Below are 27,579 nucleotides of genomic sequence, written 5' to 3'. Positions count from 1 at the left end.
CCTAAACTGAGCCGTTAAAGAAAAGGCAGACACAGCAGTTTTAAAAGTCTACTTATATATTAATATTGATCAATCAAGAGCCAGCGAATCCAGGGAGACCACAGATAGTTTCTTAACGATATGTCCTGGGAATGACAACACATGATGCTCAAGGAAAGGAAGCCATGGTATCTGTCTTTCATGGGAAAATAAAATCCAAAATGAGAATAAGGGAGTATAGATATACCCAACAAGTGTGGTTCCCAAAGAACCTCTTTATCCCATGACTCCAGCAGAAGCCTTATAAGGAACACAGTCTACACGCATATTTAATATCATAAGAGGATTAGTAAGAAAGAAGAGTTGTGCCCAAAAAGATGGCTAAGTGGTTAAGAGCATGCCCTGATAAACAGAGGTCTAATGTTCTGTTCCCAGCACCCATATCGGGTGATGCTAAGCTACCTGTAACTCCAGCTCTAGGGAGATCTGTTGCTTCTGGTCTCCAAAGGCCCCTGAACTCTAACATACATACCACCCTCCACACCCTATATATACACATAATTTAAAAAATCTGCGAAAGTGAAAAAGCAGGAAAAGGAGTCTAAGGCAGTATTTCCTTACTCTTATATGCAAAAGGAAAGGCATGCAAAATTTCTTTCAGACCTTCATAGTAAAAAGTATAGACATGCTGAGACCAGCAAGTGGACAAGAATTTGAAGTAGAAACAAAAACCAAAATCTGCATGGATTCTATACTGAGAGCAAATGTCTAGAAGACAAACCCCATCAGGGAGAACCAAGTGATGAGCTGGACCCTATGGACCCTGACAATCTGTCTGTCTCAAGCAAGAATCAACAAGGTGCCACAAGTGTATCGTTACTGCTTGACCTCATCTACCACTGCGTGAGATCAGACAGATCAAACCTCTGATCCTGAACTCTCCTCCCAATTCAGTGTCAGATAGCAGAGGAAGTTGGAAAAACAGAAACTGTGATTATCTCCCCAAACCAAGAGAGCCACACCTTCATGTTAAATAAGGAAGCTCCAAGGCCCCATGTCTAAACTCATCCCCCAGAAGGGCTTCTGAGGAAATGAGAACAGTCGTAGAAAACAGAAATGCTTATTTTACACATGTGCCGAGTCTGAATTAATTGAACTCTACAATTCCTTTTGCCGAAAGCCAGGATTCGAAGTCAATTTGACTTCATATCAAGTGGGATAATTAACAAATGGCCCCAGAAACTGTGTCAGCCAACGAAGGCGCGAAGTGAAGTACTTTCCCCCAGAGGCACAGACCTGACTGGCAGTCCAAAAGAGAATTAAAATTTCCATCCTCAAAGTTTCAAAGATTGTGATCTCTTGAATGTGATTAATGAACCATTAACAGACATTTCTAAATCCCTACTTGAGCTGATTGGTCAAATACTAACAGATTAAAAAGAAAGGACTGGTTGTAAAAGCAAACATTACTAGAGGCCAGATCTGGGGAGGGCTATGAGTTTTATAACCTAGCTCCCAGCTCAGGAAAATGAAATCTGCCTGCTCAGAATTTATTATGAATGACGAAAGGGTTAATATGGAAACTTGACAAGAAAGTCCTGGGATGCCTGTCTCAGGGAGCTCTGCAAGTTCCTGCTGTTTCTAATGCACCCTCTCCTTTCTGTCAGCTAAAGGTGAAAGCAATTCTTGCAAAGTTTTCTAGGACTTTAAAAAAATCTCAAAGGCCATGATGGAACGCTGATCCCCTCTGAGTAACTACTTAAAGAGGTCAGGTGCTGGGGTGAACAAGATACTGAGCACCGTTTCTTTCTTTTGTTCACTCAAGGACTATTTTTCTCTGCATCAAAATAAGTGTCAGATTGTGATGATGAATGATGAGATATAGAAACAGCAGCGTGATCAACTTCCCAATAACCTCCTGAGATCCGACAGACATGGAATCATCACTATTCAGAAGCATAATGACTAACTTGACACAGTACATGATACAGCAGAAGATTTTTGATATCCATTCTTAAGCACTTTCCATTGGTTCTTCCCAACAGAGTACACACACACACACACACACACACGCACACGCACACACGCACACACACACACACGCACACACACAATGAGAGAGAGAGGAGAGAGGTTAACATTTCTGTTTTACTTCAACAAGATGATGTTGTCCTTGATAGTAAAAAGAAAAATACTAGGGTCAGAGAGATAATTTATTGAAGGGTAGCTCTTGCAGTGCAAACATGGGGGTGTGAGTTTGGACCCCAGCACCCGCTTTAGTGGGTGATTTTTAAATCAGGGCCTGACCATGCATGCCTATAAGCCAAGTGTTGTGGGGTGCAGAAACAGGAGGATCACTGGGGTTTGCTGCCTGACAGCCTAAATCCAGGTCCAGTAAGAGATGCTGTCTCAAAGGAATGAGCCAGAGAAGCCAGAGAATGACAGAGAAGGACACCTCATGTGTCCTTTATTGTCCTCATATTCTTTTCATGGAATACTAGATTTATTTAGCTATTCATTTATTTCTGTGGTGCTGGGAATGGAACCCAGAGCCTCACTCCAGTTATACATAAGCTCCACCATGGAGCTAGATCCATAGCACACATGATAGAGTCTTGTTAGCTATGGTAAAAGACAATGTCTAGGGAAAACTCAGGACAGCTTGTATTGGTGAGTGAATGTGAAAAACAGGAAAGGAAAATAGCTCTCTTCATATTCCTTCCTGGGAGCTGTTGTACAACGAGCAGACAATGTTCTAATTGACCCGTAAGTGGATCCGTGGTTGTGCAGGGTGGGGTGGGGGTGGAAAATGGATAGGCCAGCACAGAAAAAAAAAGTGTTAGGGCACTTTTTTGGGGGGTATCACAACTACTGTGTGTGATACCAAATGGTGAAAACATGGCATTACCTATTTGTCAAGGCCCACAGAATTTACATCCACAAAAGGTATCCGAAATTAAGCTGTGGGTTTGGGGGGTGATGACCTACCATCATATGTTCATTGGTTCTAACACCTCTCTGGCGGGGCATGTGATTATGGAGGATGCAGTAGTCTATGAGGGCAGGAGTTAGATAGGAACTCTTCATTTAAAAACAAATTCTGCCAACCTGAAAATTCTCTGAAAAAAAGAAAAGGTTAAACAAAAAAAAAAATAGCAAAGAAAACTCAGACTGGAGTGGAGGTGGTGCCCTTCTGTAATGCTAGAATTTGAGAAGGAGGATTGAGAGTTCAAAACCAGCTTCTGATGGGTCTGCCAAGCACACCCAGGAACAATCACCTTCAGTTTCTATGTTGTTATTGCTGTTGTTTTTAATATAAAAGGCTAGCTTCTTTGTAGAAAAATGCAAAGGTTTCCAACTGAAAGAAGAAAATGATCCTGTTTAGATTCAAGGCTTAAGGTATGTGCGTCAATTCACCCTGTATCCCGGCATGGTTTTTTGGCATGGTTATGAGACTCTCAGCCATCAATGAATTGCGTTTTGATTTATATGACGTGGTCTATCTGTTGTATCAGCCACAGCATGGGGAGCAGCCCACAGGATTTTAGAGTTCTTGGTCCATGTACTCTTTTTTTCATATTTATTTTTTTTAAAAAAATAAACTTTTTTCATTATACATACCAATCCAAGTTCCCACTCCCTTCCCTCCTCCCATTCCCTCCACACACCCTCCCACCCCATCCCCATCCAATCCTCAGAGAGGGTAAGGTACATTGCTTTGTGGAAGATCCAAGTCCCTCCCTACTATATCTAGGGTGAGCAAGGTATCTGTCCAAAGAGAACAGGTTCCCAAAAAGCCAGTACATGCAATAGGGATAAATCCTGGTGCCACTACTAGTGGCCCCTTAGTCTGCCCCAGTCATAGTCAACCACATTTAGAAGAACTAGTTTGGTCCTATGCTTATTCCTTCTCAGTTCAGATAGAGGTGGTGAGCTCTTATTAGCTCAGGTAGACTATTTCAGTGGGTGTCCCCATCATGGTCTTGACCTCTCTGCTCATATTCTCACTCCTCCCACTCATCGACTGGACTTTGGGAGCTCAATCCAGTGCTTCGCTGTGGGTCTCTGACTATGTTTCCATCAGTTGCTGGATGAAAGTTCTATGGTGATATTTAAGATAATCAGTCTTACTACAGGGCAAGTCAAGATCAGGCCCCCTTTCCTCTCTCTCCTCTATTGCTTAGGATTTTAGCTGGGGTTATCCTTGTGGATTCCTGGGAATTTTCTAGAGCCAGGTTTCTGCTAACCCTATAATTGCTCCCTCAATCAAGATATCTCTTTTCTTGCTCTCATCTCTGTTTTTCCTCCATCTTGACTATCCCATTCCCTCAAGTTCTCGTCAACCCTCCCCTTCTCCCCTCCTCTTTCCCTTCCACCCTCCTTTCTCTTCCCATCCCCATGCTCCCAAATTTGTCAGGCAATCTTGTTTGTTTCCAATTTTTAGGTGGATCTATATATGTTTTTCTTTGGGTTCACCTTATTACTTAGTTTCTCTAGGATCATGAACTATAGGCTCAATATCCTTTGTTTATAGCTAGTATTTACGTATGAGTGAGTACACACCATAGTCATCTTTTTGGGTCTGGGTTACCTCATTCAGGATAGTGTTTTCTAATTCCATCCATTTGCATGCAAAATTCAAGATGTCATTGTTTTTTACCACTGAATAGTACTCAAATGTGTAAATGTGTCACATTTTCTTTATTCATTCTTTGGTGGAACCACTTTGAGTTTCTCTCCATTTAATTTGATGTTGGATGTCGGTTTGCTGTATATTGCTTTGATTATATTTAGATATGTTCCTACCATGGAACACCATAAGCCCTTTTGACTTTCACCCTTATCTTACTTGGTGAATGTAAAAATTAAGGTAAAATCTGGATGGTCTCTTCGAAGACAACAACAATTTACCCAGTATAAAAGGTAGGTTCTATGGGAAAGAAAAATGGATCCATTACAGAACAGATGAAAACAGTTTTTAATTTTGTAGAGACTGCTGTTTGTCTCGGCGATTTAAATTGTGTGCTGTAGGACCTGACTAGAACCAAACAGAATTCCTTTTATTTGCTCTCAGTTCATTCAAAAGGCTTACTGTGATTGTGATAATGAAAGACCGCATGACAGCTAGAAATTGCTATGCGGGAACACTATCTTATGTTGAAATAAACCTTAGTTTATAATAGCAACCTCAGAATCAATAATCTTCAATTACAGGGGATCGTAGAGGCCTCCAAATGGGAAAAGAGGAGTCCCTGCCTGTCTTGTCCTGTTTAGACAGCTATGACCCAATGGCATAAACTGGAAGGGTTGTAAGCAGCGTTAGAGGGTTACGCACAGCCTGCAGACTGGGGAAGCTGAGAGGAGGCATTAGCTCAAGCACCTGCTTTTGATTCAGAGAGTGGATCATAGGGGAGCTCTTCCTTCTAAGTATACCAGATTGGTCTCAAACTCGAGATGCTCTTGCCTCTTCCATCCTGGTGTTAATGTACCACCATGACTTGATGAGGGGGACATTTTCTTGTTTCCTAGCATAGTGGAAAGGTAAGGGGCTTCTCCTGGATCAGTTAATGTGGGCAGTGCCTCCATGATCTAACCAGTTCCAAATGATCCTACCCCCTATCACATTCACCTTTGCGGTTAGGCTTTCAATAGAAGATCTTGGGAGTGTGGCACACAAATGTTCAGGTGGTAGTGGTTCCTTTATGGAGCATGTGTACAGCGTGTAGTGTACTCTTGAGTTCAGCAGGAAAGGCAATAACAATCTCTGTAAAACCTGACACTTCTAAGACCTTCTGTTGCAACAAAGCTGATTTCCTCAAGAAAAATGGTAAGTTCCATAATCGCTAGGGATGTCTGAAAGAGGGGCCAGGTAAATTCCTTAGATCACATCTTGTTACTAACCACAAACTGTGTTTTTGTTCTCACCATTGGGTAAAAAAAAAATCTAAAATAATCCCCGGCATTTCCCTGAATCCCATACAATCACATCCAAACAATGCAACCTTTCCTCCACGATTCAATGCCATCACTGGGAATAGTAGTATTCTTTTCCTCTTTTGCTGTTTCTGAGGCAACAAAGTCCACGAGGCTAGACAGTCCCAATTCTTACCGTTTCTGACGTGTTGTTTCATTTTATGCCATTGTTAGAGCCTGTGACTTCTCCCAGCGAGCTGTCACTTTCTGCTGATCTTCCTGCCCTGGCCTGCTCTTCCAATCACCCTCTACCCTTCATCACCTGGCTTCTGATGCAGGTCAGGAAACTGGATGCCAATGTTAACACAGGTCTCACATCTTAGCAATCACTGCGGCCAGGTCAGCATGTCAGAGTCTTAAAACCTGCCTTTGTCTAGACTTCATGAGCTTTCTTCTCAGCTAGTTTTAGAGAGTTAGATTTGCTATATATGAGGTAAGAGCAAAGACCGCAATAACAGCATGTGAACAAGTTTTCATGCTATCTTAGAAGATCTGCCAGAACATAGACATGATGAATGAGAAGCTATCAAAGATTGATCAGGAATTCCAAAATGGAGAGCAGTATAATCTTTGGGAGCTGGGGAGTTTTTTTTTTTCTCTCTGAGGCATGGGAGACATGGGGAGATTTCCCAAATCATCTTTTCAACCCCCAGACTGGGTCGCTTTGAGTGCTTCGATACACTTGCCTTCATGCTTAGGATAAGCCCGAGTGGTGTGAGACCTCGTGCCTCATGGCCAGGCATCCGTGTCTCTCTCCATCCCAATGTTCTCCCTTTCCTTTCTTGCTCCCGTTGCCTTAGGGCCCTTCTGCTCCTTGTCAGGCTCTGGTTCTCCTCCCCCCTCCGTATGAGCTGGCATCTCTTGGGCCACATATTTCTGAGTAGTCCCCATATCCTCTGCTTCCCACATACAACACTCTGTCAGGGTGTCACCCTATCATTAGCTATAGTATAGATGGAAGATTAAATCTCCTACTAAAAATTGTGATTTGAAATAGAAAATAATACAAATAAATATAAACAGTACTCATACTGCAGAGTGTTTTGATAGCCTCTTTACTGGATAGTTTGATTCAACTTGACACAATCTAAAGACACTTGAGAGAAGGGAACCCTAAATAAAAAAAAATACCTCTATAAGATCGGGCTATGGGCATGCCTGTCGGACCTTGTTTATTGACTAATGGGGGACAACCCATCCCATTGTGGGTGGCACCACCCCTGGGCTGGAAGTTTTGAGTTCTGTAAGAAAGCAGGCTGAACACGCCAGAAGGAACAAACCAGTAAGCAGCACCCCTCCATGGCCTCTGCATCAGCTCCTGCCTCCACGTTCCTGCCCTGTTTGAGTTCCTGTCCTGACTTCCTTTGGTGATGAACTGTGATGTGGAAGTGTAACCGGAGTAAACCCTTCTCCTCCACATGATCCTTGCTTTTTGGGTCATGGTGTTTGCTTTCAGCCATAGTTACCCTAACTAAGACAACTTCCAAACATTTCTATTCTCCAACTTGATGTTCATGAGCATTCTACCAAGCACATAGAATCTAATTTCCATGAATTGCAAAATCAAAGATTTATACTTTGGAATGGAAGGGAGATAATAGCTTCACAGACCCAGTTTCCACTCATGATTTCCTTTGCTAACCCTCACCACGAGACTCATCCAACCTGGACCCAAATCCTTGATATGTATTTTCCTCTAAAATTGCCTTATCTATCACGCACTTAAGAATGCAGAGAACTTTTGAACAAGTCATTTCTTTAAATGATCGTGCAACTTTTTAAGATGTTTGTGAAGACTAATTTTAATGGTCAACCCAACAGTCTAGAGTCAGCTGGGAAGAAGTCTTGATGAGGGAATGTCTGCATTGGGCTGGCCTATAGGCACGTACATGGCAGACTGTCTTAATGAACTGATGTGAGGAGACCCAGTCCAGTGTGGGGAGCACCATTCCCTAGGCAGAGGGTCCTGCAGTGTGTAGGAGTGGATAAACAGAGCTGTGAGCAAGCAAGCAAGCAAAGGAGCGTGAGTCCACTTCTCCCTGCTCGTGACTGGACACGAGGGGAGTTCTGAGTCCCTACTACCACTTCCCTGAACTGTAACCCGGAAGTGAAAACCAAAACAGACTTTTATCCTATACATGACTTTTGATGAGGATATTCTGTCACAGCAATAGAAAAGAAGCTAGAACAGTGCCAATAACCATGCAGGAGAAACACAAAAACCATGACCACAAAATAGCCACAGTGGTTGGAAGAGCTGGCATCTTATCCAGGTTTTGGGACCTTCCCATGCACAGGAGTAAAACAACACCGGATTTCTTGTATGAAATGATGTTTAATATGTAGTCAGCACAGTTTTTGACAAATAGCAGCTTAGTTCCACCCCCCCAAATCTAGTAACCATCCCACCCCCACAAAATCTATGAGGTTTAAAGAGTCAGCAAGTTAAGAAACAATGTGAGTTGGGAAAGGAGTCAGAAGATAAAGTTCAGTTCACATTAATGTCCTTCACTGCAACTCAGAGATGCAACGTTAGACAAAGATGTTCCTTCTTTTTCCTGTCATGGTGGAAATTGGACCCAGGTCCTTGCACATGTTAGACAGTCATTCTGTCACCAAGCCACACCCTCGGTGCCTAAGTTTCCACTCCTACTGTCAGTATCCACAGTTCATTTCCCAAGGCGCTGACCATTGAGAACATGTGATGAGAAAGGTGTGTGTGTGTGTCTGTGTGGATGTATGTGTGTGTTTCTGTGTGTGTGTCTTTATGTGTGTCTTGGTGTATGTGTGTGTCTGTGTGAGTGTCTCTGTGTGTGTCTGCCTGTGTGTGTCTGTGTGCATGTGTGTATGTCTGTGTATGTGTGTGTGTCTGTGTGCATGTGTGTGCGCGCGCACGTGTGTGTGTGTGTGTGTGTGTGTGTGTGCGCTGGGGTTTCTGGTGATAAAGTATAATTCAGGTTAGAGTGAGCAGTTCTTTTTATTGTGAGTATGTACATGAAATTTTTGAGAGAGAAAAGGCAGAACCTAGGAGAAATTTGGAGATATCTGGATTAGGGGAGAGAGTATTTTTCTTATTTAGATGTCTTAAAAGTGAATTGTTTTCTGAAGAAAAATGGCACTCATTTGAAGATGCCTCCTATCAAGTTAAGAGAGTACAGGCTGTCTTTCTGTCATTTCCTTTCTTTAAAAAGATAAGATTTGGGCATGGGGCTAGTAAATGAACTGGAGAAAAAAAACAGGCCTAAATATTAACTGCTCCCCATGAAATGGAGTCACACTGGCTCTGTTGGGCCATCGGCATAGTCACTGTGCCTACTGAGCCTTCCTTTTGGAGAATATGTTCCTCTGCCTATGTGTATACATATTTTTATCTTTGATGTGATTTCAGAAATAGTTACAATGTAGTTCAAAGGAGTCCTATAGCCTCTTTAATCCCAATTCTTGAATTGTTCATATTCTATCCTATGTACTTTCTATGTCTATATTTAAAAGATTATCTATGGATCCTTTTTCTGCTGCCAAACAGATTTTTAGTGAAGCTAGATATAATAATAAGACAGGCCCAGGGGGCCAGCTTCTGAAGAGCCTATTATAGCTCAGAGGCTACCCCTTCCACCTGCTGAGACCTTACGCTCTGCAAGTTAACACTGGTGCTTAAGCCAGTGTGTTCTTCTACCTCCCTCTCCAGGAGTTAGCTGTTAGCCCTCAGGGTCTTCTTCCAACATAACCCCAATCACTATCCATGCACACTCTCCCTTTCAGAAGAAACAGGGTAGAAATCTGGGCACATCATCTTGAATAGTTGCCAATCTGCAGGCTAGAGAGACACAGCTTAATAACAGGGAAGTGGTTTTTATTCTCACTCTACCCCTGGCTCACATAAATAGCATCAGATATTACATAATAATAGGACAGCATATCTTGAAATCTATTCAGGGATAGAAAGAGCACACAAGACAAAAGATGTAGCCAGGGAGAGAAAAAAGGGACGATTTTACTCAGAAAGGCTCATGATAGCCAAGCTGTCAAAATATTTTTTTTCAGTCCAAAAGAACAGGTGTGAATAATAGGCTGAAGGGCTGTTCTTTTTCTGCGGCACAAAAGGAAGACTGAAGTTTGTCCTAACACATCTTTAGAGTTTTCTCTAACAGCTGGAGACTTCAAGAGTGAGATCATAGACCTTGATAGAGAAGCCCCCTCGGCCAATTTGGCCATTAAAGATGGAAGACCTCATCATTCCATCTTCAACACGAATTGTCTCCCATGTATGCTGCAAGGCTGGCAGCCAAGCAAAGGTTACAGTGGAAACACTGCAGAGAAAAGTTTACGGAAGACAGTGAAGTCGGGCTCCTAAGTTTCGAATGAGCAGTTGGAGCTGTGTGTTTAGATTGCACCTAAAGGACAGGACTAGAAGGCAACTGCCTTGCGATTTCTAGAGTACTGTGTTTTCCATTTCAAGCCCAGGGGCAGTCATAGTTCTGGAAATATTTATACCTGTCACTTGTACTTGTCACATTGCAAACTGTAACTCTTTCCCAGCTGCCTAGCGTGGCTGGTGGCATTTGCAGCAGTAGGAAGGTGTCGTTCCCCTCCCCCCCCTCCCCCAATCAGGGAGTTAGCTGACTCCCAAGACTCAGCTAATGACCTCAGCACATTTCAATGACACAAAATGAAAACGAGTTGTTCAGAGGGGCAGGCCTGGTGAGAGAGCCGAACTTCTCGGTGGTGGGTGATGGACTTGGGAGCAGAGGTCTCGTGCTTTACTCCCGGTTATGATTTTTCTCTTAGTTCTAGAACAGCCTATTCAAGAGTCTTGCTTTCTCTTTTTGACAAATTAAGGATAACAGTCACCCTACCAGGTCACACAGCCAAGAATGAGTGAAATAAAGGCTATACAAAGCTCTTGCTGCTAGCAATTGCTAACAGGACGTGCTGACTGCTGTGGATAAAGCTAGGCACCCGCATGCACAAATTGGGACTATGGACTTTGCAGAGAGAAAGGCCAGGAGGTATGCATCTCCCACTGGGCTCAATTTAACCGCATTCAGTGAATGGGGAATATTCTGTCCAGCTGAGATCACACCAGAACAACCACTTTTAGGATAGCTTGTTGACTCTGAACTGGCCCCTGATATCTGGGTTGATTCAGAACTCAGAGCTTAAGACAAAAAAAAATGTGGATGTGTTTTTACCATATTTATTTATTTGTAGGGAAAACATATGTATGCCAGGGAGCGTGTGTGGCGGTCAGAGGATGATTTGTGAGAATCAGTTCAATCTTTCTCCCGTGTAGGTCCTGAGGATTGAACTCAGATCCTCAGGCTTGGTAATCTCAGTCAGCATGTACGGTTCATGTCATCTGAAAAGACGCTTTCAGGGGTTAAGGAGAACAGGTGCGATTAACTCATTCATTGACTCAGAAATATGTCCAGTGAGAGTCCTGGCAGTGGTCAGGGCCTGAATACAGGGCCAGTGAGGCAATCGCCACCTCATGTCTGTCTCGTTGCCCCAGGTCAAGAGCAGCTGGATCACCTTCATGTTTCACCAGGTGGGTTTGGTTTTGTCTCTGCTACGAAGGGAACTGTTGTTAGCTCTGCCTTACAGTTATTCAGGTTAGCATGGAGAAAATGTAAACAGCAGTGGGCAGTGCGCAGTTTTTGTTTACAGAAGGACTTCTCAACATTTTCCCAAAGATTTGGCAGAGGCATCACCTGGCACAGCTGTGATAGGGTAAAAGTCCCAGCCCCCCATCCGCTGGCTTTCCTCCCCCTCCTGCTGAGGACCCTACCATTGGATTTGCAAGGATCATGAGTAGCAAAAACGATTCTATTCATGGAGAACTAGAATTTTCTTTCCCCACCGAATTTTCAAATTCTCTGGCTAGGGTGTATCTCAGTATGTAAGGCCCTGGATTATCCCCCAGCACAGAAAACCTAGAAAAAGTAAAAATTCTTTCCATTCACCCAGATTTTCCTGGGGGCAGTTTTGATCTCTAATGATTTCAGGCTGCTGGCACCCATATTATACCTGTGTTGGTCTATGTCACTCAGAGACCATGGAAGGCACTTTAGCATGATGTCCCTGTAGTCAAATGTAGTCAAATGAGGCTTCCCATATTGGGTTGACTATTTGGGGCTATGTGGAAGACTGTCTGGGACCCTCCCTCCTATAAAGTGGCCTCTCTGGTCATCTTCTTGCAATCACCATCAATTTGGGACTTGACTGAAGCTTCATGAGAGGTCTTGAACCACACAATTCTAAGAAATCACTCCTGGCCTTCTGCTTCTCAAGTCTGTATAAAGTAGCCACTCAGCCTTGTTCCCTGTCTCATGCTGCTGCATTTGGGGGTGAGTTTTTAACACAGTAGCAGACAGAGGACATACTTACTCAAGTATCAAACATTAACTCCAGCTCTCCTGATTCCCAAAAATCTCCCCTAAAGACACCATGTCATCAACATCTGAGAACTTTTCTATACTCCCTGGTGCCCCATCTTCTTATCTTCTCAAATGCATTATTGCGGACTGGGTAGAAGTCTCTGTGTGTATCTTAGTGACTTTACCTGTTGCAGTGGTAAAAGACTCCATAAAAGCAGCCTAAAGAAGGAAGCATTTATCTCTCAGTCAATGGGTATAGTCCTTCATGGTGAGAAAGCCCATGTGGCATTACCGTGAAGCTGCTGGTCACACTGTCTTGGCATTCAGGAAGAAGCCAGTAATGCGTGATGTCACTCCGTTCTTGTGAAGTGGGGGCCTCTTATATTTTCATAGCTCTCCCCACAGCAATTAAATTCATCAAATCAATCCTTCAAAAGCACGCCCAGCAGTTAACCTCATGGGAACAATCTCTCACAGGTATGCCTGTAAGCTTGTCTCCTAAGGGATTTCATATCCTGTCCAGTGGAAAACCAACACTAATCACCACAACAGGGAAAGTGCTCATGGAACAGACGTGAGGACCTAAGGTCAGATCCCCAGCACACACACAAAACCTGGGCGTGGCGGCACATCTTTAACCCAGTGTGGGAGCCAGGACAGCAGATCCTAGAGGTTCAGTGGCTGTTCAATCCACCCTAAGAGCAAGCTGCAGGTTCCCTTAGAGACTCGGTCTCAAAAAGCATAAGGTGGGGGGAGAAATAGAGAAAGATGTCCAGTGTTGATCCCTGGCTTTCAAACTGGTAATGTATGGGAGAGTATAGTGGCACCCTCAGGTGTGCATACATACATATACCACACACGCATACTTAGAGGGGGGAGAGGGAGAAAGAGGGAGTGAGAGAGAATGGATTAATAAAAGAGTGAATAAATGCATAGAATTATCACATAGTTAGCTGCCACTCCCAGCACTATAACTGTGTGCCTGGTAAGTCCTAAGCAGTCACTACTACGCTTTCGGGGTCCAGGAGGCAATTATTATCCACACTTCAAAGTGTGAATCTGAGACTTGGAAGCAGTTAGTAAAATTTCACCAAAAAAGGGATTTGGTAATGTAGCCAGCCCTTTTTAGCAGCAGTGGCATGTACTGAACAGTATCCTACTTGAAACAGTCACCGTGACACTTGTTCTCTGCAAGTCTTAGTATCTTAGTCCGGGAAAGTGCAAATGGGGAGCAGCTACCATTTGTAACAACCGCATTGTGTATATGAGTGAGTGTGTGTATGGGGGGATGATAGCGGTAAGAACTTTTATGCAATCCATGATTTGAGCACTTAGCTTGTGAGAAAATGTTGCTCTCTCTCCTCCCGTTTTCATCTTACATCTTTATATTATAGAAAAACAAAATCAATTCTGTTGGAGGCTCTCCTTTCCCCTCCCTCCTTTATTTCCTTTCTCAATCCTTCCTCCCTTCCTCTTCCTCCTCTGCTTCTTCCTCCTTCTCCATCCTCTTCCATTTTGGAAGAGAGGTTTGAGACAGGGCCTCATGACATAGCACAGACTTTCTCCTGCCTCAGCCCCATGCCTCCTGCCCCCAAGTACTGAGATCACAGGTGTGTATCACCACACCTGGCTAATTACATAAAAATTTTCCTCCACATCATGCAGTGGTAGTCAAAAAACCAGTACTGCCATAATTTATAGTAAATCTCCTGTTACTAATGTCAACACTAATGCAAATACAAACCAATTTCAATTCCAAATAAGCACATCTAAACCCTAAATCAATATGAAGAGAAACAGATACAGAGGGAACTTCAGTACCTTCTTCTGGAGTTCTGGGATTGTAGGACAGGAAAGAGAAAGATCCATGATGTTCCAAATGGATAACGTTTCTCTCTGAACCCCAAACTTTCCTACACATCCCCAGAGATTTCCCACCTTCGTTGTAATGAGTTTCAAAATTAATTCTGTACCCCAAGCAGGCTTCAAACTCTGGTCCCGCTGCTACTATTGGCAAGGTCATTGTCTAATCTTTACACCTGGTTGCCATGGCCTCCTACCCAGTCAGATCCAAAGTGAATTCACTTTCCAGCCCTTGGCAAAGCCCTTTGCCAGTGCCACATAGTTTCATCATTTTCTTTAATTTCTCAGACTCAAAACTTCTACTAACTTGTCCCTACAAATGATGGGTTTAATTCGACAAATTTAAAAATAAGTGCAATGTATAATGTCAATGAAGCCACCATCAAACGTATGTGTGTGACTTAACAAACATTAAACATTGAAAGTGTTAGGCAATAAACAGTTTTCACTGCTTTGTAGTTAGGATTTGCTTAACTTGAATCCAGGAAGTACTCAAGGCATGATGTTTTTATTTTGATTATTTGGCTGAAATATTAAAATTCTTAGTATTCTACTTCTGGAGTCTTTGTTGACTATCTAGCATGCATTCAACACCAAAATGACAACTAAAGACACAAAGAAAGTCAACTGATTCTTACTAGTTCAGGGTTGGAAGGAACTCTCAAAGTGACCTAGTTCATTCTCTGTCCAGTGAGTGCTTTCTTTCACTGTATTCCCTGCCCAGAATCTCTCCTGCATTCTCTCTACTTCGTATAGTCTGGAGTACTGGGAGAGTTTTATTCTCCAGCAATTTCTACATTGATCATACGGAATCTACCATGAAGAAAACAAATAATTCTTATTGACAGAGGTTTCTGTCCTGCCTGGTCCCACAGCCATTCAGTCCCAAAAAAAACCACACAGAGGCTTACATTAATTATAAACTGGTTGCCCTATTAGCTCAGGCTCTCTTATATTTACTGCCTGGATATTGGCTAATCAGCATTTTATTAAGACAATATAAGTGACGAGTCTTTACAGGGTACAGACCATTGTCCCACAGCACATCCCGAATCCCAACCACAAAATCCTGGCTTGACTTGGGGATATGTGCCTGTGTGTGTGTGTGTGTGTGTGTGTGTGTGTTATGTGTACTTGTTTGTTTTGTTGTCTCCTCATCCATCCACTCACCTTAAATACAATTCACCCACACTCTTTTCAAGCATGGTGTCCAGAACACTGCAGAAAACTACAGAGTGGATTTCCTTCAGTGTTTTAAGTCTTTGACTTCACGAGCTGCTAACTTAACAATAGCAATTTTTACACATTAGGGCTCAGATGGGCTGGGAGTGTGGCTCAGTAATAAGGTCTTACCTAGCATGAATTTAAGCCCCAGCACTGCAAAAATAAAATAAAATAAGCTCTTTATAACATTACCAATACAGAAGAAAAACAAATCCCACATTATCGTCAATATAATAAAATCTAATCTGTTTCTCCCACTGTGTTCTTGAGCTGTTTCTGAGAATTCTTGGCAAGTAAAGAGTCTGCCTCCTTGATGAGACCTCAATTTGGTTTTTCCAGAGTAAACACTGACACACTTAGAGAAGCTAACTTTATTTCATGAAGGTATTAAATGTAAGAAACAGATTATTTTTTTTTCTAATCTGACTTAAGGATGACCTCATGGTTAAAAAAAATCATATCAAAACCCCATTAGATGTATTTCCTACACTGCTAGGTTTAAATTCATGCACTGGATCATAACATCACATTAAGTCAGCTCTAAGCGTGTGAGATGCTGAGCTTCAATTGCTGTCTGCTCATTCTGTTCCTGATTAAATAAATGGAACCAGATCAAAACAAGACCAGGCAGGCATAACTGAAACAACAAATCAGCTCTGCTGGAAAATGCAACGTTCTAGGGATTGATACTAGGTGTATATTTTTATTAAAATATCAACAAACAATATTGTTCATGTAACTCAATTTCCAGTTATTAAAAATAAAGACATTTCATATATTTATAAATGTAAATTATTCCAGAAAAATCTAATTATATTACTTAAATATCTGATTTTGATTGTGTCTTACTACTGTAAAGTGATGAGTTTAGGGTCTTTTAGTGTAATAGAATTATCTATTACTTTTATGCTTTTAAGATTAAGAATCACAGATTTTCTTTTTCTTTGCTTCTTTTTCCTTCCTCCTCCTCCTTTTTTATAATTTTTAGTTTTGAAACAGAATCTCATTAGCCCAGTCTGACCTCTGGAGCTCACTGTGTAGTAGGAGATGACCTTGAGGTTTTTCTTCTTTTAGTTCCACCTCCCGAATCCTGGGATTACAGGGATGTGCTGTCAGGCATGGCGTTTCAGTTCTGAGATTTAACCCAGGGCTTCTTGCATGCTAGGCCAGCACTCTACAGAGAAAACTATATTTGTACCCCGTGTCACGGTTTTTCAGTTAGCTTTCTAAAAAGCTATAATAAGGATGGACATGGTGGCACACATTTTTAATCCCAGCAGTCTGATGGCAGAGATCTCTGTAAGTTTGAGGGCAAGCTGTTCTCTATAAAAAGTACCAGGCTATTATCCTAGCTACATGTATCCATCTTTTCCAAAGGAAAGATGAATAGATAGCAAGATTCTAGATGATAGATGTCTAAAAGTGTATTTCTGTGTAATATTTTCAGTTTTAAATTTTTTCATTCTTTTTGTAATTATGAATGCCCACTGCTGTCCCTCTTAATAAGATGGCACAGCAAAAAAAAAAAAAAAAAAAAAGCAAGGTGCCATGATTTTCAAGATGGGCTACACCTCCCTGCCTATCCCTAGAACTGACTGTCACATCTGTTGCAACCAATCCCAAGTCAATATGGAGAGATAGAATCCTGTATCCCAAGGTTGATGTCAAATACATATCCTAATAGGCAAGCTGCCTCTTCATGTCCTGGCATAAGCGGCAGAAATGGGATACTTTGGAGATGGGTAATATATTTGCTAGACATTCCTTGGTTGAAGATCTACCTGTGATGCAAGTGCCTCATTTATAAAATGCCTTGATGGGGTGAACAAGTAATGAGATAAGACATGTAAAGGCAGTTTGCATTTCATTTGGTGTGTGGACAACAAAAACTGTCAAAGCTTTCACTGTGAAGCAGTTCAGAGAGTAGCACTGGAAAATGGACAGTGAAGGAACACAAATATCCTACACTACTTATGCAGGTGTAGCAACTGCACAGCAGTGGTTTGATCAGTGTCTAGTCATGTGGTAGCATATGATCATTGAGGATCATAGCTTTTCTGTTTACCTTAGAAATCCCAATGAGGACCACTTCCCCCTTTCTTCTCCTCTTCCTCCCCACAAGCCTTTATTCATTCTAGGCCTCCTTTCTATTCCCTGTGCATTTTATTTTTGAGGGACAATTATCTCAGGAAGCCGTTTTCAGGGGCTGGAGAGATAGATCAGCATTTATGAGCATTGGCAACGCTTCCTGAGGACCTGGGTTTGATTCCCAGGACACACATGGTGACTTAAACTATCTATAACACCAGTTTCAGGGTATCTGACACCCTCTGCTGCTGTCTCTGGGTCAGTCAAACACATGGTGCACAGACAAAATAATCATACCCATAAAATAAAATAAATCTTAAAAAAGAAAGAAAAAGAAACTTCTATTCGTTTTTTAGTTAGTGCTGCAGTCAGTGAAGAAATACAGTTTATGGATTGGCTGAGAAGTCACAAAATCAAATCTATCTGAGGCCATCCTTGAGGATAGAGTCCCTGATTTCATTGTCTTTCTTAGTTATCCCTCAGTGATCACCCAGAAATATGAAAAGATGAGGTACCTTCTCAGTGGCAGGCATGGCTGTTAGACAAGAGCTATCATTTGTAAGTCTGGAACCATTCAAAAATGTTAAATATTAAGAGCTATTACTTCCCATGCAGGCACGAACAATCCTTAGCCATACACAGCCAATGATAGCTATGAGTCTAGCTAAAAACAAAATCATACCCAACAAAATCAGAAACTTACCTAAAATATTATGCAAGTTGTAACTTGATAATATGGTTCTCAACCATGAACTTTGTAGATGACAACGTTATGGTATTGCCATGTCTAAACTTTGGACATGCCTAGAAGTTATGTATAGCTCTGTAGCATGGACACAGTAAACAATTGAAGGTAGGTTGGTAGAATACCGCTCACCAAAGCACAAGGACAATCGGAGTCTTTTTCTTTAGAAAACAGACAACAAAGATTTGCCTGTTATCTCTATTGGGGGGATAGAACCTATGGCTTCAGGGCGGCATAAAAAGGATAAATAAGATAGCATAATTAAACATGGGACTATGCTGCATTATGCAGAGGATATTGGAATTAACACCCTCTGCAGGCTCATGATTTCATTGCGCCGTTTCCAGCAGATGGCGCTGTTTTGGGACGTTGTAGAAACCCTAGGTGGTAGAGTCCAGCTGAAGGAAGTCCTTCATCAAGAGAAAGTACTTAAAGAAACATTATCCCTGACCACTTCCTTCTGTGTGTGTGTTTCTGGCCCACCATGAAGTGAATAGACCTCTTCTCTGTCTTCTTCAATATGGTAGACTGAACCCCTTGAAAGAGTGAATCCTTCCTCCCTTTGCTGCCCAAGGAAATTCAGACGCAGTGTTGGAAAGCAAGGTATGCAGCAAGGTATCTCTAGAGTCTGGAGGCTGCTTTAAAGAAGGGGAAATTCTGTTTTGTATCCTCATGATGGTTATGAGCATGATCTCATAATTCCTTCTTTACCAAAAGTAATAAAACTCCACCTGTACTTTGAATAGAAAAACCAGGTAGCTCAATTCTTCTCTCTCGAGAATTCAAATGACAACAAACTCAAAATAAAACTTAACAACTGCATTGCTGTCTGAATAGAAATACATACGTTTGCAAATACATCTCTGGATTCCTTCTGTTTTGTTCTGACTCAGAAGGCAGTTGAGAGGAAAATTTTAAGATATCTTTAAGTCATCTGTTGTGAATTCTTTTTCCTGCTGTGAACCTATTATTAATTCTGGTAATGCCTATATTAATATTCTCTTGTGTGATCTATCTGTAGTTAAAGAAATTCATAGAAGAGAAAGATATCTTTGTAAAACAAAAATGAGGCTAGACATGTGATCTTTTTATTTGGTTCATTATTAACTTATCATTTTAATTGTGTGTGTGTATGTGTATGTGCATGTGTGCAAATATGCACTCACACATATACATGCATGCTTGAACATTTGAAAGCCTGTTTCCATGGAGGCGAGAAGAGGGCAATGAAACCCTCAAGGTTAGAGTTGTAGGAAGTTGGGAGTCACCTACTATGGGTAACTGAACCCAGGTCCTCTGGAAGAGAGCAGTATAGGCTCATAACCACTGAAACATTTCTCTAGCCTCTTGCTTGTTTCTCTAGAAGTAGGGTCTTGCTATGTATCCTAAGCTGACTTTAAACCTTTAAGTCCCCCGCCTCAACCTCCTGAGGGCTAGGCTTACATACTTGTGGTACCATGCACAGGAGATATGCTATCTTGTGGGGGTTTGAAACACACTTAAACAGCTTCCACAAGTTTTCTGGTATTAAGGACATTCAGTACTTGTTCTAGTGAGTCACTTAGTTTGACAATATTAGAGAGAGAAGAGCTAGGTTCTTATATAGACTCAAAGTTGAGTCATTAAAAGTATGAATTGATAGATTGGTGAGATAGCTCAGAGCATAAAGGCCTTTGCCACAAAGCTTAACATTCAGGTTCAGTCCCAGGCATCCACATGAACAGGATGGACTCCCACGAGCTGTTCTCTTATCGTCACATGTGCTCCAACCCCCATACACAAGATTAATAACAAATGCAAAAAGAAAAATTTAGGAAGTATGAACTGATTTAAATTCAATGATATGCTAACTTTCAAGAGATACAATAAGCATTAATAAGTTATAAAGAAGAAAATAAAGGCAAGCAATTACATTTTGATTCTAACTTTCTCTACCAAGCCAAAAAAGTAAATAGTAAGCATAAAAAAAACCCCAAAACACTGCTCTGTTAACCGTGTGTTTTTCCCCTTCAAGTGTTGGCAACAGCATCAAAGCTTGGCTGTTCAGAGTCGGCTGTCTAGCCACATCAAGGGGAAATGTATCCTTTTACAAATATGCATTGTATGAAGTCTCATCTTATACAGAGGCAGCAATCTTTTCTTAACTAATTCACGCAGACACTGGGATATATTGTGAGGGGACCCGGTCTGATCCAGGGCTCCCTTTTCTTCCAACCCTGAGACATGAGTTCAGAGAAACATGTTAGTTTACTCACCACAGGCCTGTGGACGTCCCAGAATGCTCTCTCTTGACTATCGAGAATCTTCCTTTCGATTTTGTCCCTCTTCTTATCCACTCTGTCAATGTGGCAACAATGAAGAGTTAGCAGAACTAGTTGGACCACCTCTGCACAGAAGGCCGCACCTGAGCAAATCTCCCCACAGACTCACAATGACTCACTTTGCTTGTGCTTCTGCTTGCATGAAAATGAACTCCCACTTCCGGGCAAATGCTCTCTGCAGCCTGGCAAGGCTCTCCTGAAAAAACATAGGACAGCTGAATATATTTTCGTCTTTCTTTCAGAATTTCTAAAGTGTTATATATACTCTGAATCTGAATCAACTGTGCTTCCTGAACTTTCAAATCTTGGGCCTCATGGGCTCAGGCTAGCCTCTAACTCACAATGTAGCTAAATATGACTTTGAACTACCTTCCCAGTGAGGGGAATACACACACACACACACACACACACACACACACACACACACACATATATATATATATGTATACATATATATATATATATATGTGTGTGTGTGTGTGTGTGTGTGTGTGCCAACATGCCTAATATATGTCATGCTGAGGATAGAAAACAGAGCTTTTTGTGTGCCAGACAAAGACTTTACCAACCAAGCTACAGTCCCAGGCACCAATCAATAGCAATCATCTTGCAGGACATTCAGTGTAAAGCACTGAACATCCCTTTGTTTCTCCTGAAGACCAATTCACTGGATCTTTCCGTGCCCATCCTACAGAAACAGGAGAGCAATGCCTTCCTACCACTGATCCAATCGATTGGTTCGGGTCCTGAGAATAGTTATCAATCTTTGGCAGCCCAGGTTCTACATCTGCACAGTACTCTGAATTAGTTATCACAACACAGTAATCATTAGAACAAATTACACTAGACTGCCTTCGACTGATGGGAGCAATCAATCGGACGGTCCTGCTAAATCGGCCCCCAATGTAAACAGTTTTCCATCCTCACAGGTCAGGCCTTATCGATGTAGTATGTATCTGAAATCTTTACAAATAAGTTAGTTTAAAAGAGTAAGATGTACTTTTTTTTTATACATTGAATTTGTGTGCTATTGTCCTTAATGTGAGGGAAAAGAGGAAGCAGACAGAGAGGAGTCGCGAAAAGCACTGGGCTGTGAAGCCTGGTCCTTGTGATTCATCCATGTAAGAAGGCACAGAGAACCCAGATACGGCCAAAGGTTTGGTTGGTGCTCGTTTTATACCACTGTATTAGCATCCTTGGTACTTACAGCTTCATAATCTGCTAGCTCTAGCCTTGCCTTGTTTTGCATTGTTCTCTTGCAGAGGTAAACAGCTGAAAGGAAAAATAGTATCATTTCTTGGCTGCTCGTTAGCACTGAAACATTAAATATAGCAAAATAGCACTATGTGTCAAGATATTTGTCACTTTCAATCAAGTTTAATTTACTATTGTTATCTTTTTTAGACAAAAATAAATAGTGATAAAAGCAGACTATATGATTCAAATACTGGCATTTAAAAAGTCACAAATAAGTAGAATATTAAGCTAGGATAATCATTTTTTGGTATTAAATGGTAGGCATAAATTTATCATCAACTAATAGTAAGGAGAAATAAAATCTTTTCAGAGATTAAATGAGCTTAGAATCTAGATAGTTAAAATCATTTTGTAAAAGGTAATTGCAAGATTAGATGTCTGGCAGGCATTTTGAATTATTTCAAGATTGTACTGTCAACTACCAGGATGTCTTATGTAAGCTTAAGGATTCTTGGCTTCTCTCTTTATTTTGCAAGAGTTGCTCATTAGTCAGTTGCTTTGTGCTAGAAGAGCAGAGTCTAACACAAAAAGTGTTTCCCTTCTATAGTATTTTCCTCAGTCTGTTTGGCCACCATGCAGGCTGGTCATGGCAGCAGGTTTAATGAACTGGGAGGGGTAGGAGAGAACAGGGGTGGCAGCATTGCCCCGGTACAAATCTTTAGATGTTTAAAATTACCCTGAAGACTTTAAGGAACATTTCAAGACAACCAGGTCTGCAGGCAGAGTCCCAATTCTCAGAATACCTTCTGTCTTTGTTTTTCATTAAGGGTGAATCTTGGATCTCATGAAGACCAATACTAATTAATTATAACAGTCTACATGCTGAATGAAACCACTGGCAGAGGCTCATTATCTACTCCTTTTTGTAAGGCTATCCTTATGGAGATGTCTTATACCTATGACCTTTGCACTCAACAATATTTGCTTTGGTTTGAGATAAGGAAATACAGCTGCTATCAATCACTATGTCCTCTTTAGTGAAGGACAGAGAAGACAAACGTGTAGTTCATGGGGACTAGAAACGCAAAGGCTAAATTTGTACTTGGAAAAAATATAACCCAGGTGTGTGTGTGTGTGTGTGTGTGTGTGTGTGTGTGTGTGTGTGTGTGTGTGTATGTGTGTGTTTTACTGGGGTTTGAACCCACCCAGGGCCTTGGCTGGCTGAATAATAAAGGTATAGGATTTGGTTCAAACACGTTTGACAATTTGGTCGAGAAGCCCAGGTTTCTGAATCAGTGAGGACTGGTTAGAAGGTAATATCAATAGGAGAGTCTTTCTCTCAGTTCTGGAATTCTCTACAATGCGAAGTAGTCTCTTGCATAAACATTGATGTCTGTGGCAGAAATATTCAGAGTCATGCCCCATAGATGGCAGGGTCATTGATCATTGTGACACTCTGGCACCTCTAGCGAAGGATGAAGACAAGAATGTTTACTTCATAAGGAGTAGGAATGCAAAGGCCAAATGTGCACTTGGAAAACATACAACACGTAATCCAAACAATACAAGTGAAGACATAGGATCAGGAGGCTGCTCTGTTTCTTTTGAAATAATCTTTGAATGTTTATTTTGTGGACTAACTTTCCTCCTATTCTTGAATTTAAAAAAAAATCAGGCAGTTCCCACAGTCTTGCTTTTCAAGCTTGGGTAGGTCAGGGAGCATCAAGTTATTGACAGTTTCTATTGCCAGTTAACAAACTTCAAGCGCATTTCCAAGGTTGAAAGTTGAGGTCATCTCCATGAATCCAGCTTGTGTGTCAAAGGAATATATGGGACTTTCTCCAGTGCCCCTGCTTTTGGCCATCAAGACCTACTGATAAGGCTCTAATGCAATGATTCTTGACATTTGGGCCATGACTCCTTAGGAGGTCACTTATCAGATAGCCTGCATATCAGATATTTGCATTACAATTCATATCAGTAGCAAAATTACAGTTATGAAGTAGCAACAAAATAATTTTATGTTCAGGAGTCACCACAACATGAGAAACTGTATTAAAGTGTCACAGCATTAGGAAGGTTGGGAACGACTGCTGTATCCTTCTGAGGTTGTAAAGCAAGAGAGAAAGTGAATGAAGAAATGGCAGAACAGATTTTTCAATATTACATATTTTTATTTTACCCTGTGCATAATTTTAATTTTATTTCCAAGAGAAAAGGAAAAAAGTTGTAGACAAGGACAAGTCTAAACAGATATATATTTCAGCAGACTTTATAATAATTTGTACAACATTTATTATACGAGTGTGTAAGTGCTTATAGGTACATATGTGCCATGGTATGTGTGTGTGTGCGCACGCATGTGTGCATGCATTCCTGTGAGATAGTCAGAGCTCAACTTGTGGGAGTCAGCTCTCTCCGTCTACCATGTGGATCCTAAAGAATAAATTCACGTTGTCCGGCTTGGCAGTCGCACCTTGTATCTGCTGAGTTGCCATCCAGCATGCCACATTCACTTTTATTTTGATTTAAGCATGTGTGTTTGTGTTGTACAGCTTGATGCTTTGCTACACACTCACAGTGTAGAAGGGCAGTGTCACACACATTTCTCACCCCCATCATCTCACCATCTTCTTCCTCACCATCCCTCCCTTATACATCCTGCCAGATTAGAATATTTAAAATCCATTCTGTAGTGACCTTCAAACACACACATAAACTGTTGTTGCATTTTATACGATAGAGTTCCTGATCTCAGTCCTTCTAACTGAAAAACTGAATTTGCCAGTGGTTATTTGTACATGGAGCAGCAGGGCTGCGTCCCGCCATCTGGCTAGCTTTACACCAAAAATAATTACACGGAAACTCTGTCCTTTTAAACACTGCCTGGCCCATTAGTTTTAGTCTCTTATTGGTTAATTAACCCATATTTAGTAATCTGTGTAGCACCACGAGGTGGTCGCTTACCAGGAGAGATCTTAACCTGCGTCCATCTCAGAGAGGAGAAGCATGGCGACTCACTATGGCGACTGCCTGAAGCGTCTCCCCCAACTCTGCTTCCTTTCTCCCACAATTCTGTTCTGTCTACTCCGCCTACCTAATTTTCTGTCCTCTTAAAGGGCCAAGGGAGTTTCTTTATTAATCAATGAAAGTAACACATAGACACTCCTCCATCAGTTATTAATGCCAAACGCCTTTCTGTAGGCCAGTTGATCATTTTTTTGTCTTTCCTTAGAAATATTTATTCAGGTACTTGGTCATTATTTATCTGAATTGTATGCTTTCTTGCTTAACTGACGCATCGTGTTGATCTAGCTATTCTCTAGAAGTGACAGAGGTTTGAAGCAAATATTTCCTTCATGTTGCCTCTGCGGATTTTAGAAAGTGACCCCCACCCCATCATTGTCACCGGTACTGATGGGTCCTCATGCTGAGAAAAATTTGCCCCAGAGGAAATGCTCAATATCCATCTGTCAAGTGGAAGGAAACATCACGATTTATTGACCTTTTGAGGGCTTGTTTATTTGCTTGCCTGTTTTATTTGTTGATTCAGCCAAGTGATATTTTATATTGGAGGACCTGACTTTTTCCAGTTAGGTTTAAAAACAGTTTGTATGTTAGAGATAAAAAAACGCAAGCTCTCTACATATACAAGAAGTTCATTTCCCCTAGGCTTCTTGAGAAAAGATCAACAATAAAGATGATATACAGCATATTAAGTATGGATTGTGTGCATGAACATATACATATACATGCATCAGTGGTACATGTATTGAAATTTGCTTTTCTATATTAAACATAATATGATTGAAGTTTTCTATTGTTTTATATAGATACAACTTGTTTTCTCTAGCCACCACAGACTGTCCTATGAATGAAGTGTGTGTGTTTGTGTGATTTTTGAACCATATTTATATCATTATATAAATAATTTTGACTGTACGCATAATGATCTAATAAGGGTTTTTCTTCACATATATTTGAAGTCTGCAGCAAATGGCAGAGTTTGAATTTTACAGCATTGCCACATTTTTGTACATAATGCTTTTCTCTTCGGGAATGATGAACCTTTTGCTTCCTTTGGGTTTTTGCTAGTCTGGCTGGAAACAAAAGTATTAAAGTCTTGTGATTTCATTAGTTTTCTGTATCTGTTTTATTAAATTCCCAACACTTTTCATATTACAGATTTTACTGTATTTCTTTGGAATGTTACCTTTACCAATTTAATATTTTAATTTCATTTTCCCATTTAATATTTTTAATTTAATTAATATTACTATTTCTAATTTTGTCTTTGTGCTGTAATATATTTGTCTGCTAAACCCTTGTCTACAATTTTATTTACTTTCTTACTTAGTTAGTTTTTGAAAAAAGGTTTTAACTGTGTAACCCAAGCTGGCCTAAAACTTTTTATGAATACCAGACTGGGTACAGTCACAGATATTTGCTTGCCTCTGCCTCTAGAAACCTGGGATTAAAAGTGTGTATCACCATACCTTGCTTGCCACCATTTGTTTACACTGAGTTACTTTATTTTACTTAAAATCCAACTATAATGCCTATCCTTTTGGTGGACAAATTTAAATATTTTAATTCTTAATTTTGTTTTATGTGAATGGATATTTTGCTTGGATGGATATGTCTGTATACCTCATGCATGTCAGGTGTCAGAGGAGAGTATCAGGTTCCTTGGAGCTGGATTTACAGATGGCTATGAACCTTCCTATGGGTGCTGAGAATCCAACCTGGGTCCTCTGGAAGAGCAGCAAGTGTTCTTAGCCACTAGCCATCTCTCCAGCCCCCTTTCATTCTTTCTGTTACATTTGGTAGTCTTTTCCTCACGGCTTTCTTTCTCCATTTCCTTCCTCCTCTTTATTTTCTTTACTACTTTCATGAGTTAGTTTTCTTTAACTTCCACATTAGTAATTGATAAGTAATAAAACTTGTTACCATTCAACCTTACCTGCCCAAATAAAATCTCAAATATTTACCTCCAAAACTACGACCTCAGAAATTACATGGTAACTAATACAATCCACCATCCATGCTGAAAAACAAGTTTATACTTATTCTTTACAGACTTCTAATAGTTTAATGAATATAATTTATTTTGTACTACTAATTATCATTTTGAAATAAATTGAAGTATTCATGTTTCATTTGAAAACCATTTCAATCCAGTTATTTTGGATCCTAGAGGGAAGGCAGAGAAAGTGGCTGTCTTGGGAAATTAAACAGAAAACTGTCTTTCACAGTGTAAATTTATTTGAACCAATATATCTGAGCTTAGATTCTTGCAGAACTCACGTCTTTTACTACTTGAAATTCCCATAATGTTTCTTGTTTCCCCGAATGTTTGCCCACTTGTCTGGATGAGGTGACCATGCTGGTGTCAGGGAACTGGAGAGCAGCATGCTGAACCCAACGCTTTCTATCAGGTGCTCCCTGAAATACACACACCAGAGCTTCCTTCTATTCCTTCTGTTCAAAGCTTGCTGCCAAACATCTGGACGCCCACAGAGCTGAGAATTAAAGTCAGGTGAGGGACAAGACCTCCTGCTACAGTGCCACACTGAAGTAAAAGAATCCTTGAAAGACAAGCAGGCTTTCTCTGATCTCGCTTGTATTTATAGCCCTTGTGTATGAATAGGGAACCTTTAATGTGGTTACTTGGACTGGCTCCAGTGTTCTAAAGCTGCCAAATTTTTTGAAAAAAATAAACTTTAGTTATATCCATAGGGCATTTTCCTAGCACTAAGTCCCAATGATTCCATTCAAATGAGAGGATATCTTCACTGTCTGTTGTTCCTAC

The 27,579-nt window shown here is 40.9% G+C and overlaps 1 protein-coding gene across 4 annotated transcripts in view; it reads right to left on the bottom strand.

Annotated features, from left to right (window-relative positions):
- Rgs7 (regulator of G protein signaling 7) overlaps positions 1–27,579 on the bottom strand; it is a 270,718-nt gene that overhangs the window by 35,472 nt on the left and 207,667 nt on the right. For all 4 annotated transcript variants that reach the window (XM_038349251.1, XM_038349249.1, XM_038349250.1 and 1 more), the window contains 3 exons: positions 21,778–21,842; positions 20,690–20,766; positions 20,505–20,586 (listed from right to left, as the gene is read on the bottom strand). In XM_038349251.1, the coding sequence (XP_038205179.1) occupies positions 20,505–20,586; positions 20,690–20,766; positions 21,778–21,842 (224 nt within the window). The remainder of the gene's footprint in view (positions 1–20,504; positions 20,587–20,689; positions 20,767–21,777; positions 21,843–27,579) is intronic.

This window comes from Arvicola amphibius, chromosome 12 (genome assembly GCF_903992535.2).
Source record: "Arvicola amphibius chromosome 12, mArvAmp1.2, whole genome shotgun sequence".
NCBI lineage: Eukaryota > Metazoa > Chordata > Mammalia > Rodentia > Cricetidae > Arvicola > Arvicola amphibius.
The sequence above is the reverse complement of the archived record's forward strand: the minus strand, read 5'-3'. Positions and strand labels throughout refer to the sequence as shown.